The sequence below is a fragment of the Arachis hypogaea genome, chromosome 17 (assembly GCF_003086295.3).
Source record: "Arachis hypogaea cultivar Tifrunner chromosome 17, arahy.Tifrunner.gnm2.J5K5, whole genome shotgun sequence".
NCBI lineage: Eukaryota > Viridiplantae > Streptophyta > Magnoliopsida > Fabales > Fabaceae > Arachis > Arachis hypogaea.
The window spans coordinates 131315299-131336011 of NC_092052.1; the positions used below are offsets into that span (position 1 = coordinate 131315299).

Sequence of the window (20713 nt, forward strand, 5' to 3'; positions counted from 1 at the left end):
TAATAAAAATGTCTTTATAAATATATTTTCTAGATGTGTCTCTTTATATATATTTAAAATATAATAATTAATTATTTTTAGCAATAAGTTGACAGATAATATGTTGGTATCCTATATTTTTCCAAACTAAAAACATCAAAAGTATAAGAGAAAAGAAAGCTTTAATAAAAAAAAGTGAAAAACATTTCACGTATTTGATACAAATAACCCATATCCCATAAGATAAAATCTAATCAACTCATCTAGTGTTCAATAAAGTATTCGCAAGGAATTAGATATGACTAAAATATTAATCCAATCTATATCAAAATTAGATTTAATATTTACATTTTTTATATTCAAATTCAATCCACACAAAATAAAAATATATATTAAAAATCAATATCGGTACTTTTTATATTCAAATCGATTGAATATCAGATATATTAGTAACATAAAAATATATATTAAAAAATCTGATTTTTATAAAATAATCACTAAAACCTTTTTTAATCTAATAAAACTTTTTTTTATTTTTTTAAACATGTTTATTTTTAAAATATTATTAAACTAATTTTTTAAATAAAAAAATAAAATAATACAACATATATCAATAATTATTATTAATTTAAATAAAATATAAATATAATATATATTATTTAGTGCGGATTTACGAATATAGATGTGATATGTGTTATCCGATCTTGTTAGAATGCCAATCAAATCCGATCTGATCATCTTATGAATCGGATTCGATCCGATCTAATCATCTTGCGAGTTGGATCATATCCGCAAATTGCGAATCTGATACGGATAAATACCGCAGATTTGCAGATATGATCCGATCCATGAAAACCTCTAGTGTTCAGAACCGTCATTACAAATATCTAACCTATTATATTTTTTTTTTAAATATTTTTAGATTGTTCTACATCACTTTTCATATTTTTACACATATTCATACTCTTCTAAAATATTCTATAACTTTTCAGAGTTCTCTAGAATCTTCTAGAGTCTTCCGTGACCTTTCAGGACATTCTAGATTCTAAAACGTTTTAGAACCATAAAAAACATTCTCAAACACTCTAAAATACTATATAAATACCGTTGAAATGTAACATCCTAAAATTTATTGTGACAATTTGCTCTGTGTTAATACAAAAGGCAATTTTTCATCTATTTTAATTAAGAAATTAATTTTGATCTATTGTAATATATACATTTAATTACGTAATATTATATCAATAAAAATAATTATTTTTACATTTAGCACATGAATAATTATAAAAAATAAATATAATTAAAAAGTTGTATAAGATGTTTTTAATTAATTTCATATTTACTATTATATCACAAAATACTCCATATACATTAAATATTAGTCATATTATATATATATATATATATTTCGGCTTTTTTACTTAAATAAATGAAATACAAACCAATTTTATTTGATTCCCCTAAAACAAATTTTCAAACGTGTTTTTCCTCTTTCATATATTATGTAAATCGTCCTAGGGTGATAAGGATTATAGAATATATTAAACATGGCACCCTAAGACGATTTATGCATGTATTGCATAGGAGAAAAAGCCATAAATCATGCCAGGGCATGAGGGGTTACAGTTACACATAAATCGTCCCTCCCGGCTATGATTCACGTGAAGTTAGGCTAAAGTACAAAGGCCTGCCACGATTCACATTCAAAAGCGGACCATAGGTAGCCTGGAACGATTTACGTTCAGAAATGTAACCCTCAAGGCCCAAGGACGATTAATGCTTGAAGAGTAACCCTAATATGGTTGTAATGAGTTATTGCTTGAGGCATTCCCTCAACACACAGTGGCGAGTAACGTTAGTGAGGGAGGAGCCACCACATTCGGCCAGATTTGGGAGAGAATGGTTGGGAGGAAGGCAGGCCAAATCGGTGGAGGAGGTGGCAGTGAGCGGAGGCTTCGAGCATTCACCGATGACGGTGCGGCGACGGCGAGGCCAGATCCACCATTGTCCGGCGTATTAAGGCACATAGCTGTGGGTTAACTTGTGCGGCGGAGTGGGAGGTGTCTGTCTTAGGAGAAGAATGGCGGCTAACCACATAGATATGTACCGCCTTAATGGTATTGCGCATGTTGTTGAATTTATCGACGATGAGGTTAGTCGTTGGACAGTAAACTTAGTTGAGTTGGTTGATGTCATGGCTATTTTGGCTACACTCATATGTTGATGAATAGTAGTTTGAATATGCATGTTATAACATTTTTAATAAGGATTTTGTGATTTTTACTGTTTAATGATTTCGTAGGTTCTTGGTTGGGTTAAAAGATGTTAGAGTTCAAAATTTTTAATGATACATGATAAAGTGGTCGATAATTTTATGGTTGTGATGTTAGTGTGGTGATAATCGTTTTCTTGTACTGCTTGAAGTGTGATATTTTTTATGAATAGGGATAATGTGGACTTTTTAATTTCAAAAGCTTGTTGGATAACATTTTATACTGAGCAAAATTTTTTTTGTATAATGACCGGTTAAATTGTTTCACTGACATTTGTGTTTTATCAGCCAACTCGATGCGTTCAGAGCGTTTGTAGTCAACAAAAGATGATCTTGCATGATCGCATACTACCGTACTTAGATCGTACCAATTTACTGCATGTTGCGAGGTTGAATGATTATTGGTTCAAGTTTGATGAGCTATTAATCAATGCATTCGTAGAGCGATAGCGTCCTGAGATGCACACATTCCATATGCCATTTGGGAAGTGCACGATAACACTACAGGATGTGACATATCAGTTTGGCCTCCTTATTGACGGACATGAGGTGAGCGGGTGTCTCAGTGACTTCGACCAGTTGATGGAGGGGGAGAAGCCTGCCTGGGTGTGGTTTTGAGAGCTATTCAGAGAACTTCCACCAGATGATTGTATCGATGACTTCACAGTTTCTTTTAGCTGGTTCCAAAACAAGTTTAAAGTCTTGCCTGCCAATGCATCGGAGGCAACGGTACAGATCTATGCACGGGGTTACATTATGATGTTGTTGTCCACGGCGCTTTTCGCAGACAAGTCTGGTGCTAGGGTTCACTTACGGTGGATTCTGTATGTTGTGGACCTCGATGGGCTCGGCAAGTATAGCTGGGTTTCGGCCACCTTGTCCTGGTTGTACAGGTGTTTGTGCAGGGTTGCTAACCGGAATGTAAAGAACCTAGCTGGGCCATTAGCACTGCTTCAGTTTTGGATTTTTTAGCATTTTCTGACGTTCAGGCCTAGAGGGTTTGATGCCATTCTCTGGCCACTTGCCGCGAGGTTTGACATTTTCATGTAGAATATGTCTGTTATGCACTTGTTTGTATCTTGTTTTGTAATTTGAATTTTAAGCATTTTGTATCTCGTAGGTGGGGTAGGTTTCTACCGTCGTTGGACGAGAAGGGTCCCCGAGTCATTGCAACTCGACACAAATTAGACAAGCTGAGTGGGGATGATGTAAGTCTGATTGTCTAATTTGCTATTTTTCTTGTATGTATATACTTATGTATCTCGGTAAATTTTAATTGATTCCCATGTTGCAGTTCATTTGGATGCCATACAATAGTCTTGAGGTTATCCAAGTAGTCCATCCTGATATCCTCAAGCCTGACCACATGCTTTTATGGAAGTCGACCACTGCCTTGATATACTTTGCATCAATTGAGTAGCACCAGGTTGATAGGGTTTTATCCTAGCTCGGAGGAGTTCAGCACATCCCAGATCCAGCCATCAACATTGACTTCTTGTTATCTAAGGATGGCAAAGGACCGACGAGGTGGTTCCCTGCGGTGTTTGACACATGGCATCAGTATCGGGACCAGAGACGACAGAGCGTGCTTTCCTTTCAGTTGGCACCAGATCCTCGTCCATTTGCTGAATATCTTGATTGGTGGTTTCATGTAGCACGAAGGTTCCTTTCACATGATTGTCTACTCATAGATCCTCGCCATGTTAGGGTCCCAGCAGATGCTCCAATTCGGGGTCATGTGGCTGCACCTGCTAGGCAACAGGGACTGAACGTGCCAGACAATAGGCAAAGAGCGACTCGTGAGCGCATTGGGACTCGTTACATCCAGCCTATGGGAGGAGGATTCGAGGATGCTTTGGGGTTGGATGAGGATCCGGAGCATGACGATGATAATGGTGGTGACGGGGGTGAGGGTGGTGGTGTGGGCAGTCAAGGTCATTGAGGAGGTTGGGGTCATGGTGGCGGTGGGTCCGATTGGGGTTAGGGTGGTAGCGGGGGGTGCGAGTGGGGAGGAGGAGGTGGTGGTGCTGTTTGGGGAGAGGGTGGTGGTGGTGGTGGGTCTAGTGCGGGAGGGGTGATGGTGGAGGTGGATCTGGATGGGAAGGTGGTAGTAGTTATAGAGGACATGTTACTGGGGTTCATGGTGGTACCGATATCGGAGGGTTGACGGCACTTTATTCTGTTGTTGTGCTGAGGGTGGGAGTGGAGGTGTCCAGGCTGATGCGTCGACCTTGTTTTTCGACTTTGGTAGCCAAACTAGATGAAGCAAGTTTTTGGAGCTGGTACAGAGTTTTTTGCAGACTTTGCCCAGTTTGGCATCCCAGCTGGTAATTACAGGCCACAGTTTGAGGGAGTTGCGATGGATCTGAACGTTGATCTAAATGAAGTGCCGACTGGTTATTAGGGAGGTATGTTTGCGTTGGGAGACACTCCATCATCTGCCATAAGAGGACAGAGACAACTTCCACTAGGTTATCAGCCGGATCAGGCATCCGCACCAGTCAGTCAGCCACCTGATCCGTTTGTCCCGGTCACGCAAAGGAGGAAGTGCGTCATCAAGCTGGCAAAGTGTGGCACCGGATCACACATGGTATAGTTGTTGGGATCACATCTATCTGGCTTTTGTTATAGCCTATTCATCTTTAGACTTTGTTGGATCTTATGTATCTCATGGTTCCTGTTGTAGCTTATTTATCCTTAGACTTTTGTTGTAACGTATCTATGTTAAGACTTTTGTTGGATACTATCTATCTTTAGACTTTTGTTGGATATTATTTTGTTGCGCATGGTATGTTTTGTTGTATCTTATCTTACGTGTATCACAAGTAGGTGCAACGACGAATAACGATAACATAAGATAACATAATACAAAATATCATAGAGTTGGACCAATTTAACAATAATATCGACCTAACGTAAACACAGAAGAAATAACACAACATAAAGACACATGATCAATGACAAATACTAATAACCTAATGCGTCAATCACTGGCGGCTATGTGTTGCTTCCTTCATGCGATTCGGAAGCACCTGGGCACTGTGGACAGTTTCTTCGAGTATGACTTGGGGTCCTACACATCCTGCATCTTTTTGGTCGATTGGGCTCAGTATCATCCATACTATTCCTTATCCTAGTACTCTGAGGTCTCCCAACAACAGCTCGTATCATGTCGGGATTGGGTCACATGAGGTCCCTCGTATACAGGCAACAGCTCTTCCTGAATAGGCGAAGAAAAATCCATCTTGTAAACGTTGAACACAGTACTAATACGGTACACATCATCAATATAAGACTTCCAGTCCAGTCTACAAAATGAGCATGCTGCAAGCACATGACGGCATGGATAGTGGAGGGCTTGAAAGTATCCACAGTCGCATGTGCGCGTGGATAAAGAAACCTGACAGCTACTCATTGCAATTCTCCCCCCAGTCGGCGCAAGCTCCTCAACTACAAACTCATTGTTCTCCCTGTCATATAGATCTACCCGCATATTCCTAGAGGCATGTAGATTCTTCTCAATAGCCTTCACAAGGGTATGACAAAATTCTTGCCTAGCTCCGAGCTATGACTCGGCTTCCTTTCCTTTCCTCACAAAGAGTTCAACCAAATACCCATATGTTGACTTAACTAGTGAACCCACCGGTACGTTACGTGTCCCCTTCAACACGGCATTAATGCACTCATAAATGTTGGTCGTCATATGCCCATATCGATGGCCTCCATCCCGATATTGTGTCCATAACTCCAATCCAATCCTGTCACACCAATCAACCATGGCAGGATCATTCTTCCGCAAGATATCCATGCAATACTGATGCTCCTCCTCAGTCTTTGCATATGCGGCATTCACGAGGATCTTTCAGGAATCCTTAGACGTAAAGGATAGCGCAAAGTTAGCGATGATGTATAGTACACAGAATGCACCGTATGCAGTTGGCGGGAGTCACCCACTGTCTTTCGCAAGCAGGGCAGCCTTAATGGCATTGTGATGATCAGAGATGACTAAAATGCCTGCTTGTGGAGTCACATGATGACGAAGATGACTAAGAAAAAACTTCCATGAATCTGTGTTTTTGCCTTCGACCAACCCGAATGCTACTGGGAGAATGTTCGAATTTCCATCTTGGGCAATAGCCATTAGCAGGATACCTCTATACTTCCCATATAAATGAGTATCATCGATGGATATCAGTGGCTTGCAATACTTGAATGTCTCAATACACGGAGAAAACGTCCAAAATAATCGATGAAAGAAAACCTTCATTCCATCCACCATATTACCTGCCTTCACTGGTGAAGTGCGCAACACCGCTATAGTGCCCAGCATATACAACTGAACCCCGATGATCCACCTTGGTATGTGGTTGTAAGATTCCTCCCAATCTCCATATATCTGAGCAACGGCCTTCTGCTTGGCCATCCAAACCTTCCTGTAGCTGGGCTTGAAACCAAACTTTGATGACACCGCATTCTGTAATACCTTAACGAAGACTGATGCATCCGCCATGACCAACGATAGAACTGAAGCACAGATAACATGATAATCGAGCTGCCTGTGATTCGTCGATATCTCAGTTGCTAGACATGTATGTGGTCCGTTGTACTTTTTAACTTCCCAGTAGCCTTTCCTCTGCCTCATAGTCACACGTATCAACCAGTTACATCTATTCCCGAACTGAACACACTTCCGAAGATACTTCAATTGGTCGGACTCAAACACTTTATATTCTACACCACAACGAATATTATAACTCTTATTGTTAGCATAGCTTCATCTTTGGTTTTGAACTGTTGCCCGATTCCAAACTCATCTGTGCCAATCATACTAGGCCTATCTTCGTGAATAGTAGGGTGCTGTTGATCTACAAATGCAGTCTGGTTCATTGCATTAAGGTACAAAGTGAAAAAGTGTCGAGGGTACTGCTGTGTCTGACTGCTTGCATGTGTTTGTGCTCCCCCGACACGAGTGGTGTCTTCCTTGCCATCGCTTTCATCACTAATGATTGGTGGCTCCGAATCAGACCCATCATTGCCTATAGCCTCCGCAAATGGATCTATCTCTCTTATCTCCATGAATGTTGGTGCACTGTCTACTGCAAGTGCTGCTCCCATTGCAACTGCGAGCTGTCCGAGGCTACGCCCATCACCTAAGTCATCTGCCGGAACGGGCAAATCAGTCGCAAATGATGGGGATGAAACAAAGGGAGTCACCGGTTGCCCGTTGAAATGGCGGTGGAACTTCCTTTTATGATGCTAGTTGGCGGATTCAGAGCGGATCTACCAGAGCTACCATCTACATCAACCATTCTGGCAAACAACTCCATAGCGCCCAAGTCAGAAAATCTTGTTTGACTGTGGAATATAACTCGCATATCATCATCGCCCAGCATCTCGTACTTTCCAAACTTAACATAACCTTGCCTCAATGATATAGGAATACAAAAAATAATTGCTTGACACATTTTTTGCCACACTTTCCTGCCTTCTGTAATATACTATTATGTAATTCCATCAAAGTCGTTGACGGATTTACAAACACACCTATCTGTTTCTTACTAAAGAAAACAACACCTTCACTTGTATTTTCATCAATCTTTTTTCGATGATGAACTAACAAAAATATGCTCTCAGCCATCTCTCCCTAAACTCACAAAACTTCAGGTGTGATTTGTTTGCGCCAAACTCATTTATTTATAGAATTTTTTTCATCATAAATCGTCCTAGGCTCCGCAGGGTATAACGTTGCATGTGAATCGTGGGAACCCTATTAGGTTTAGCAAATATAACGTAAATCGTGCCAGGATTGTTGGGGTTCAGAAAACAGATTAATCATGGCAGGCCTTTGTGCTTTAGCCCAAAATCACATAAATCATGGCAGAGAGGGACAATTTATACTCAAGTTGTAATCATAGACACTCTGGCACGATTTATGGCTTTTTTCCTATGCAATACATGCATAAATCGTCCTAAGGTGCCATGTTTAATATATTTTATAATCCTTATCACCCTAGGACGATTTACATAATATATAGAAGAGGGAAAACACGTTTAAAAATTTGTTTCAGGGAAATCAAGTAAAATTGGTTTGTGTTTCATTTATTTAAGTAAAAAAGCCTATTTTTTCAACTAAATAATTAATCAATAGAATAATCAACCTACAATAATCAAATATATAATTGACGAATAACTAAAATTGTTTACAATAATACACTGAAAATTTTATAAAATGTAAATATATAATTTTATACATGATGATAAATTTTTTATATACATATAACATAATTTTTTGCTATATATATTTAATAAATAAAATACCAATTAATAAATATTAATATTTGTTAATTCACTAATTAAATAACAATGCTATATAAACAATTTTTTAATTAACAATATAAAAAATGAGAAAGTTTAGGAAATCAACTATACGTGCAGTTAATTTGACCAATTTTTTTTTAAATATGAATTTTAAAAAAAGTCCCAATAAAAATTAAAAAAGAAAAAAAAAACACCCAATTTTTTTTATGTGAAAAAGTATTAGTGTTTTTGTTAGAAATCAAATTATTTGGTGTAATTACAGGTGGGTGAATTTTGTAGGTAAAAAGTCAACACGTGGGGAGCGTATTGAATATGTGGCAACATTCGAGCCAACAAGCGGGGAAATGTTAAAACACGTGGGGAGGCGTGTTGAATATTTCCACAATATTGTAATACACTTTAAATATCAATATTCAACCAAAACACCATATCCACTTCCATATTAAAAATAATTTCTGCCCAAAAGATCCCATCTAATTTTATGCTCACACACATTCACAATACATAATGAAAAAAATAACCGCACAAACTCTTATGGCTCTCTCTAGCCATGTCTGCGCCCCACCCAGTGTCATCGACCACTGCCATACGCAGCCCCTTCATTCTCAAATCTAGTGCCGCCGACTATCGCCGCATGCAATGCCTTCTATTCCTAAAACTAGCGCCACAGCCGCGTTCACGCCATGCCCTTCCTTCGCAATCACGGTAAGAACGAGCCCTTGTTGCGATTGCAGTGGCACAGACCATTGTCGCTCCTTCCCTCCTGAGTGCACCACCGACTGCACGCAGCGGCCTTCCTCCGGGGACTTAGATCCTCTGTTCGTAAAAATAGTGTCATCGACCAACGCCGCACCCTTTCCATGTGAACGCATCGCATGACGCCGCCGAGGAGATCGCCACACGTCCATTGCTGTTGCCTTATTGATGGTCGTGACAAAACGGCCAGCGAAGAAGAAGGAGGTCGCGTCGCTCTTTTCCTTCTTCCTTTTGAATGATTTTTTTTACTAATTTTAAATGTTTTTTTCTACTAATAAACAAAATTTTCTTCTGACAATATAAAATAAATAATCAAATTATTGCAATATTTAAATTAAAATAATTTTTCTCTATATTTTTTTTGTAATATTTAATTATATCTATTATTTTATGTAGACATAATTTGTTTATTAAGGTCTAAAAAATAATACTAATTTTAAGTAGTATTAAGAAATATTAAAATTATAATATTATGAAGAAAAAAATAAGAAAGATTTATATAAAAATTAATTCAAATAATTTTTAAAATTTTAGAAATAAAAATGACTTACGTGTATATTTTTAGAGATTAATCGGAGTCTAAATAAATTTATGACATGTTAGATGATGTCATTTGTTACTGACGTGACATATTAACCAATTTTTTGGGACACGTGACATTAACTTACTACATTATTATCTAATATAAGACCAATTTGATTTATGTTTTATTTTTTAGAGATTAATACGACTAATTTAATTTTTTAAATACTAATTTAAAAAATGGTGAAAAAAGGTGAAGTTGACTTCACGTGAAGTTGATATCTGAGAGCTGTTAGATGAAAATTTAGTCAAATCATCTAATGGTTTTCAAATATCAACTTCACGTGAAGTCGACTGTACCTGAATTTCTACATTAAAAAATAGATGATTTTTCAAGAACAAATTTGAGTATTATCCTTTAAACGAATGGGCAACAGCTAACTTTTGGTTTCCATTGTTTTTTTTTTTTTTTTTTTGGACATGGGTTTCCATTGTTAGATTTCGTTTTGTTTCGTTTTGGTCCTAAAAGCTTAGATTCTGAATGTACATTTTGTTTGTTTGGAAAAGCACAAATAAAGAAGCCTAATTGTACAAAAACTCGAACCCAAGGCCCAAACACACAGAGTGTGACGAATGCTCTTAGTATTGCACTATTGCAGAAAGTGGAATTAAACAAAGCAGAGGGAGAGAAAGGAATAAGGATAAGCAACTGAAGACTACATTCATATCCCTAATTGCTTCTCCAAACTTGAAGCGATGGATTTGGTGGCACCACACGAACAGTTCTTCTCTTTTCACAACTTGCACAGAGAACTCACAAGACCCTCCTCCAACTTCAAAGGTAGGGTTTTGGACAATAATACCCTTTCTCGCCCTTCTATTAACTTTGCAAAACTTAACTGCATCATTAAGCTTAGAAGAAGAAACCGTTATAGTAATAACCGCATTCTCGCGGTTTCGAACGGTAAATTGCACCATTTTGGTGGTGGAAGATCAGTGGCGCCGCCGAACGGTGAATCGAACGGAACGGTGGAAGCTTGTAGAACATTGGAGGAGTTTGAGAACAACCAGTACCTGAGGAAGCTTGTGAGGAACGGGGAATTAGATGAAGGACTTAGGTTTCTTGAGCGCATGGCTTACCAGGGTGATATCCCTGATGTAATTGCCTGCACCACTTTGATTCGAGGGTTCTGCCGAGCTCGGAGGACCAAGAAGGCGACGAGGATCCTCGAGATACTCGAGGATTCCGGCGCCGTCCCTGATGTTATAACTTACAATGTGTTGATTAGTGGTTACTGTAAGTCAGGGGAGATAGATAAGGCACTCCAGGTGCTCGAGAGAATGAGCGTGGCGCCGGATGTGGTTACTTATAACACCATCTTGCGTAGTTTGTGTGATGGTGGGAAATTGAAGCAGGCAATGGAAGTTCTAGATAGGCAGTTGCAGAGGGAGTGTTATCCAGATGTGATAACTTACACGATTTTGATTGAAGCGACTTGTAAAGAATGTGGCGTTGGCCAGGCGATGAAATTGTTGGATGAGATGAGGAGCAGAGGATGCAAACCGGATGTTGTCACGTTTAATGTTCTTATCAATGGGATTTGTAAGGAAGGCAGGTTGGACGAGGCGATTAAGTTCTTGAATAACATGCCATCATATGGTTGCCAACCGAATGTGATTACTCATAACATTATTTTGCGGAGCATGTGTAGCACCGGGAGATGGATGGATGCGGAGAGGCTGTTATCCGACATGCTTCGCAAGGGTTGCGCCCCTAGTGTTGTTACTTTTAATATTTTGATCAACTTCTTGTGCCGGAAAGGATTGTTGGGTAGGGCGATCGATATCTTGGAGAAGATGCCAAAGCATGGTTGTATTCCGAATTCCTTGAGTTACAATCCATTGCTTCATGGTTTTTGTAAAGAAAAGAAGATGGATAGAGCAATTCAGTACTTGGAACTAATGGTGTCTAGGGGTTGTTATCCTGATATAGTGACATATAATACTTTACTCACAGCATTATGCAAAGATGGGAAGGTGGATGTTGCTGTCGAGATACTGAATCAACTTAGTCACAAAGGATGCTCTCCTGTTTTGATTACTTACAATACGGTTATTGATGGCCTTTCGAAGGCCGGGAAAACGGAGTTGGCTGTGGAACTCTTGGAAGAGATGTGCAGAAAAGGTCTTAAACCTGATATAATTACTTACTCTTCACTGCTCGGAGGTCTCAGCCGGGAAGGGAAAGTCGACGAGGCTATCAAAATTTTCCGGGACTTGGAGAGATTAGGTATTAGGCCAAATGCTATTACTTACAATTCGGTCATGTTGGGGCTATGCAAGGTTCAACAAACTAGTCGCGCTATCGATTTTCTGGCTTATATGGTAGAGAGAGGATGCAAACCTACTGAAACTACATATACAATTCTTATAGAGGGCATTGCTTATGAAGGATTAGCTGACGAAGCTTTGGAGTTGTTGAACGAGTTGAGTTCCAGAGGATTGGTTAAGAAAAGTTCGGTTGAAAAGGTAGCAGTTAAGATGTAGCGATTAAATTGCATTTTACCTGTTGTAGTTATATACTTTTAGATAACAACTATTAATGTTTATGCACTTAGATTTTGTTAGCCCCTTCATGTTAGCAAGCTACTTTTGGATCAAGATTTTGAGGAGGGACTGGTTGAGGGCGTAGTGAAATGCATCTCAATTTTGTGTAGAGGTAATTTTAATTATGTAATTCAATCCAAACATAGCTATGTCAGATTATATTTTTATATTTGCTCAGGCATCTTTTTGAATTTCATTATGCATATTTTCCTTTTTTGGATGATTAAATCCAAAGAACATGTTCATACTCGTCTATGCTTTTGTAAGATTTGTTTAGTTAGGGATTTAGTGTTAATGTGAAGTGGTCTATATTGGGTCATTCCGACAAAAGGTTCAAAAAAATAAAAGTAAAAATAAAAATAAAAATAAAAATAAAAATAAAATCACTTGTTTCAAATCAATTCTAGAGACCATAATTGATCTTGCATGGGGGTAACTAAACATTAATTTTGTTGCTGCTTGAAAATGTTTATTCAACTTTAAAATATCTGGGGCAGTCTTGATCTTCTTGCAATTTTTGTTGTCTGCAATTGAAGCATTGCATATTTGGTCATCTGTGAAAATAGCTTTATCCATCTTGTTTGCCGTTTTTCTTTTTTTCCCTCTCTCTGTATCTTCATTTAACTAGGCCATCCGATTTTAATATTGTACTAGTTTATTTGTCAAATGTTATTATATTATGTTATTGTTACTCACTTATTGATGTGCAATTTTTTTCCCTTAATCATAAGGAATACTATTGGTTTGTAGTAGACTAGTAGTACGTATAGGTTGTACTATAACTATAGGTTGTATGAGATGAATGAAGAACAAGTTAGATGGCTTGGAAAATCAAACTGGAATTTGTATTTCAAGGGTATATATGAGTTAGTATATGTAAAGGTTTAAGATATGGAGGTATAAAATATCTAGGAATTATAGTATACACACAAAAAAAGGTCAGTTTGGTTGGCAATTGGCAATTGGTATGACTTGATGAGAAATAGTAAGACTTTGATGCCTCAATTTGGGGTTGTAGATACAAGATTCTCTTATATTTTATTCTTTTGGAATTGTGGGAAGATGAGTGTTGGATAGCCGTGATTGTAATCCTAGACAAGTGTAAGCATCCATGTAAGAAAAAAAGAACTGGATATGATCATTTTATGCCCTCTTTTTTTACTTTTGGTATTATCATCCTTTTTATTTTAGTTGGTGAGCACTTGTCATTCAAATCCAAATTATCACAACGTCACATTTTTTGAAATGGTAGGCCGGGTTAGGTTTCGGCTACTACCCATGGCCTAAAACACCACAAGTCCGGAGGACTACGGTTTGAGGGGCCGCCGTTGCTTATCTTTTTTGCCGGCGGCTCCTCTCCCCCATTTTTCTGTTCATCGACATCTCTCAGCATCTCCTTCTTTCTCTTCTTCCATATTCTTCTTTGTCACTATCCATTTGCGAGCTTTCCTTTCTTCCATTTCTAGTTTTTTTTTTTTTTGTCGAGTCATCATATCTAGAGAGCCGAAACACTGCCACTAGCCTGATGCAGTCTAGCTTTATCCTGCGGATCCTTCCATGTCGTCAACTCCTTCCAACTTTATGCACCGGCTTCCTGTTGACGGCAAAGGCAGCTTCAAACTGTCAGAGTTACACAGGAGTGGTGATAGGGTAGAAATGTATTTAGTGTGTTCTTTTGGGGTTTTGTGGAAAACAAAATAAGGGCCAAAATGATTTAAGGTCCGTTTGAGAAGTTTCAAAAGTAATTTTTTTAGTAGTATTAATATCTGGTGCAATTTTCAAAACCAAATTGCAGTTTTCTAAGAAGTTATTTAGGAGTTTTCTAAGAAGTTATTTAGGACTTTATAGATTAGTTAAAAATAATGACTTCTCTCATGATAATTTTTTTTATCACATTTCTTTTAAAATAAGTACTTTTAAAACTAAAAATTCAAATAAAAAATAATTTATTTATAAATTATTTTTAATATAATTATTTATTATTTAAGCTATTTTTTCAAAAGGAGCTTAATTAAACTGTTTATCCAAATTAGACCTTATTCAAGTTTGAGAGATGTGTAATTTGTAGTTCACTTGGTAATATGAAAACTTAAAGATATGGGTCATGTAGAATTCTCAAACTTGAAAGACTTATGTATAGAAACAGATTTGGTGCGGTGAAGCAAGGTTTAGGTTTGTTGTTGCTTTAATCAACTTGAGTTAGTCTAGTGATTAACTCACTAGTCCGCTTAAACAAGTGTTGAGAGTTCGAATTTTGCATTGTACATGCAGTAATTTATTGGCCAACAGCAAACCCTTAAATGGAGTTTTGATCCGTAATAGATTAATTTTGACCTGTCGGGATGAGGGATACTATAGATAAAAAAAGGTTTGTTGTTGCTTGTAACTATGGATGTAGGAAACTAGGCATTAAATTTCTAATCAATAAAATTCTGGTGAACCAAAAAGAAAAATGTTGTCTACTAATACCCAAATTGTGGTAAACTCCGACAGATTAATGATTAATTGTTAGCTCCCAACTAACACACACTTAAGTGTTTATGCTAATGAATCTCAAAATTGTTAGATAATTTTCATTACAAGTCACAAAAGGTTTAGAGTTTTATGCACAAATTCTTAACTTCTTCTTTTTCCTATCTCATCTTAATTTTCCTTCTAAAAAGTTACAAGTATGTTTAGAATTACAAACTATTTGCTCTAATTATCACCTAGTACTTGTATAAATATATTTTTTTTCCTCCCTCAAACATTTAACTCACATTTTCAGATAGGTGAGGAACATGACGGGTTCCACGTAGATGTAGATATCTCACTGTACTTAAAGGGAGAAATGTGTGCATTAATTAATTCTGTATATAAAATAAAAATCAAAGTACAGTCACAATTTCGTAAGCCAAATGAGCTTGGGCACAATTTTTGTCTGCTAGGAATATTCTTTTCTAAAACATCAGAATCATTGCCCCACCCGCCATGATGAAACAAGCAAGTCTCTTTCTTATTTCTTGTGCAAGCGAGACTAGTTTCAACTTCAACCACCATTATCAATTATATTCAATGTTGAAGCATTCACATAAGAATGTGCCTATAAATTGCAAATAGTAACCAAGATGCATTGGTTTAGTGATTAACTCACTAGTCTGTTTAAATAAGTATTGGGAGTTTAAAATGCAGTAACCCATTAGTCAGCAATAATCTTCATTATTTTCATTATTATGAATTCATGATTAGTATATTAATAGGCATTAACATATTTATTATAGGCAATATAAAAAGCAATATTATTATTATTGTTATTATTAGACATTAACCTGTCTATTAATCCATCTTTTATAAGTTAAATGTAGATAATAATAAGGGTAAAGTATATTTTTTTGTATTTGAAGTTTGTTAAAAATTTTAAAAATATTCATAAGTTTTATTTTGCTTCAATTTTTGTCTCTGAAGTTTTCAACTTGCATCAAATATATCTTAAACAGCTAAATTTTTAAAAAGTTTAGGGTCAATTCAATAATAATACGTGATAACTATGTCTGGTTTATTTGTGTTGAAAGATGCTCTTATGAAATTGTTACTAAATTTTTTGAAAAAATAACCGTCATGACTATATTTGATGCAAATAAAAAAGTTTTAGGACAAGATTGAAATAAAATACAATTTAGAAATATTTTTAAAAATTTTAACAAACTTCAAAAATAAAAAATATACTTTATCCTAATAACAATAAATTTGATATAAGTCAAGATATTAAGTATGTTATATAGTAAAAAAAAAAAAGGTAAATTTATATAATATAGATTTTGCTATGAAATATGAATCATAAAATCAAAGTTGTTTACTATCTTAATCAACCTAACCATTGGGGATTGTATTTACTACAATCAAACTAAAGTGATATTATGCATCTATGATGAATTATTTTCTTCCTTTCAACTTTTTCTTATTGATCAAGAACAAATTTATATCCTCCGCACGTTTTACCAAAAGCTTAAAAATCATATACTGTACCCATTTACACTAAGATTCTCTTCATATTACAATATGGACCAATCCATCACGACAAAGTTATATTGTTTGATATATATTCCTTTGCATTATTAATTATTATTTATTAATATTAAACTACTCTTTCACCTTAATCTACAACAACAATAAAAAAGTCTCCTAACTTATAAATTCAGTCCAACAAAATACATAAATTTAATTATAATTTTATTATAATATCATAGCATTGACTTAAAAAAGATAAAAACAAATAAATGGATATTTTGTTAGGATGAATTTATGGGTCACGAGATTTTTTTTTATTGTTGTCATAGAGTAAGGTGGAAGAATAATTTAATAATTAATAAAAAATAAACACGCGGAATGCTATGAGATTTTCTGCTTAAATAATACCTTTTCTACCACACACTAAAATCCATAGCATAAAATAGAAGTGTTGGAAGCTTGGAACAAGACAAGAGCCAAAAAATAAACTCATTCGATGAAGGTAGCAATTATCTCAAGCCATGGAGAGAAATAGTTCATCATCTTCAACTCCAAGAAGCAAAGTAGAAGGAGGGTTGCTTTCATGTTTCGGGCGTCTCAAGTTTAAGCTTCCATGGAGGAAGAGATCGGCCGGCGCTTACAAATCCGTCGGTGGTTTTAGGTATGACCCTTTAAGCTATGCTCAAAACTTCGACGAGGGTTGCGTGGAGGACGACGAAGAATCGTTGCGCCATGGATTTTCTGCTAGATATGCTGCTTCTTCAAATAAGTTTCAATTCTTAAGTCGCTCGAGCAATGATAAATAAGGTTTATTAAGGTTAGGTGACAATATATTTGTTTATATATGTGTAACTTCTTTTTAGAGCGTTATATTACTTATTAATCATGTTTCAAGTTTTTCTATATTCAAGTTCAAATAGGAAAATAAGAAAATCTACTTATAGTTAGTTGTAGTTGATTTTCAAGTAGCATCACAAAATGTTTAGCAGCATTCCCTATTTCCCTTTATTAAGAGTAAGTGTAACCGCCCAAACCACCCCCTAGTACGATATTGTCCGCTTTGGCACACAAGACTTTATAGTTTTGTCTTTGACGATAGAGATGATAGCCAAAATCCCTCACACTCACTCGTCAAAGGCAAAATCGTGAGACCTTGTGTGCTAAAGCGGACAATATCGTGCTAGCGGGTGGTTTGGGTTGTTACAGATGGTATTAAAGCTGGAGCCCGGATCGATGTGTCAGCGAGGGCGCTGGACTCCCTTAGGGGTGGATTGTAAGGTCCCACATCGATTGGGGAGGAAACGAAGCATGTCTTATAAGGGTGTGAATACCTCTCCTTAATATGACCCGTTTTGACGAGTGAGTATGAGAGGTTTCGACTATTATCCCTATCATTAAAGACAAAACCGTGAAGTCTTGTGTGCCAAAATGGACAAAATCGTACTAGCCGATAATCTAGGCTGTTACAATAAGCATTTTAAAATCTATCACACTTCATTCCACCTTTTACCAATTATTAGAATCTTTTGCAGATAGTTTTTTTTATGGTTGGGTGGGTCACAATAAAAACATTAACATGATGAGTTAGAAAATTTTAATATATAGAATTTATGGTGAAAAATCTAAATTTTTATTATAAGATTTTTTTTGAGATATCAATTCTTCCATGTAAAACTCTTTGATAAAATAGGAATATATATAATCTACACCAAAAATTGGCTCTAGTAGAAAAAAATAAAAGAAAATTAATTATATACATTTTTCTTCATCCAAACAAATGAATTTTCACTCCATTTTTCTTTCTTTTTCACTTATTTTCTTTGACTTAATTTCTTCCATCCAAACAAAATCTTAGTGTTGAGACTGTTTACAGTGGAAGAAACAACCATTCCAGTTTTATGTTGGGCAAAAGTTTGGTTCTATAGGGACATTTCTCTGTTCCAATAAAATACGTAAAGGAGTGTAGAGAAGGACGAAATTGGTTGCTTGACCAAATAATATACACTTTTTGTTTTTGATATTGGAGTAGCAAATGGTATTTTTTTGAAATGTAGACTATTGGAGTGTTACTCTCAAATGTAAAACCGTTTAATTAGAGAAGAAGAAATCAAACCATCCGATTTGTGAGAGGTATAGAAATTAGATCGAGAGATTTCTGTTAAAAAATAAAAAAAAATTGAAGTACAAAAATTAGATTTTCTGATTTGTATATCTTTTACAATTTTAAAAAATACTAAAAATTACAATATTAAGATATATCACTACTTTTATTATCATACAGACAAAAAAAAAGACAAAAGAAAAATAGTCTGGAGACTAATATTTTTAGTGAAATAAAGTAGAAAGCTGATTACTATTAATTTAATTACACAATGATTAATTTGATAATTGATTTTTAGTATACAGATATTGTTTTTGACTTTTTGTTTAATTTACGTCCTCAATACTGGCTATATAAGTCGTATACCCTTCCATTATCAGGCTCACAGCCTCACGGTCACAACCTAAAAAATTTTCAATTGACACAATTTTGGCAGAGTTTCGCCCTTAGATAAATGCCATAAATACTCATAAATCTCCCTTAGCTTATTCAATGTTCCTATATGGTGCGTTTGTTTACAGAGACAAGACAGGACATAGAAACACAAAATTATATTTGACAAAGGAGACATAAACAGAGGCAATGTATCCAGGGACACTGAATTAATGTATTTTGTGTCCATCCGACAGAAAGAACACGGAGACACTAACAAGGGACACAGCTTATTTTTTATTTTTTCTTTCATTATTCTTGTTAGATTTTTATAATTATAATTTTTTATTATTATATTTTTCATCTCAAATTTTTTGAATAAAAAAAATGAGAATAAATTTGATTTTTAAAATTTGTTTTAGTTTATCACTAAACAGAATACAAGAATACAAAATTTTGTCTCTGTCTCTCATATCTTGTTCTCAGTGTTTTGTCCTATCCTATTCTCAAAAACAAACGCAACCATATTTCTATTTCTAAAGCATATCCCACTAGCAACAAGGTCTAAACTAGAGAAATGACATTTTCATGTAACGATTGCTACAGAGATGGATGGACATGAACCCAATGTTTGGTCATTAGCAAGACGTGTGGAATTTGAGTGGTCCAAATAACAACAATAGCCAAGTCTTTTCTTTGCTATTTTTTTTTGGGGGGTCATTTTTTTTTCTTTGCTAGTTGCTAATACGAGCTTACTATGTTTAAAATTCGGTTTGAACAACTTTTATTTAGCCTTCCACAGATAAAATAGTAGATGAGTAAATATTAAATTTTTGAATTATTTTTTACTTATAGTAAATGTATTTAGTAAAGTCAACCATATAACTACTTGTAGTACAAGTTTAGCAAATTAGCCCATCCATATAACTTAAAATAAAATAAGTAAAATTTATTTGTTTTAATTACCAGTTTATCATCAAACTGCGATATATTAAAATTTATGTTTATGCAAATATAAGAGGTGAAGATAGACTTCACTTTTTTTTTTTTTTTTTACCAAAGATAGGAGACTCGAACCCGCAACCTTTTAATTGAGTATGGGGAGACTATACCATTTGAACTATTACTCATCGGCGAAGATAGACTTCACTTAACTAACTAAAAATAATGCAAAATACATATATCAAAGTTTAAATTGCACATCTTTTATATGTTTAGTAGTGTAGTTGAAATGAATTGTTCACGGAACATTTTACATCTTAAGTTGCTACCATTTCTTTAACACAAAATATATAGTTGAAGATTACAACAACAGTAATTTAAGACTTGATGTTTACTGCGGAAGCCGAAGCCAAAGCCGGCGGCCAGCGGCATACTGGCAGTCCATCCAAGAAGCACAAGAAGAACCCAAATCACAGATGCACCAGAGCCCCTATAATCAGATATATGTTGAAATAAAGTATTAATTTAGTAGTAGAAAACAAAAGTTTTGGTTTTAGAAGAAAGTCTGCAGTAGGATGTAAAAGTAATCTGATATATGTTGAAATAAAGTATCATGTTCAAATGATCAAAAGGCTTCTCTTTTTCTTTTCTTTCATTTATATTTCAACAAACTCCGTCTATGTTACACTTGCGGTACATAGTCGGTCCCAAACCCAGATAAAGGAGGAGGGTTGTGTTAGATCTTCGACAACCAATATAAAAATTTAGTCGAATCTTCATGTCATGACATTCATATTTCAACACAACATGACCGTTTGCTTTCTAGTATCCAACTTACTACTACTACTAAGAACCTG

The 20713-nt window shown here is 35.7% G+C and overlaps 1 protein-coding gene across 1 annotated transcript; it reads left to right on the plus strand.

Annotated features, from left to right (window-relative positions):
- Positions 1-10480: 10480 nt before the first annotated feature.
- Positions 10481-12623, plus strand: LOC112765073 (uncharacterized). Its single transcript, XM_025810937.3, has 2 exons — positions 10481-12376; positions 12466-12623. The coding sequence occupies exons 1-2, from the start codon at positions 10604-10606 to the stop codon at positions 12487-12489; spliced, it is 1797 nt and encodes a 598-aa protein (XP_025666722.1). The 5' UTR covers positions 10481-10603; the 3' UTR covers positions 12490-12623.
- The last annotated feature ends 8090 nt before the right edge of the window (positions 12624-20713 follow it).

Bases quoted from the DNA above. Each gene is read 5' to 3' on its own strand.
- LOC112765073 (XM_025810937.3), top strand. From the start codon at position 10,604: ATGGATTTGGTGGCACCACACGAACAGTTCTTCTCTTTTCACAACTTG. The intron at 12,377-12,465 runs GTAGCAGTTAAG...TTATGCACTTAG, and splicing joins AGAAAAGTTCGGTTGAAAAG to ATTTTGTTAGCCCCTTCATG.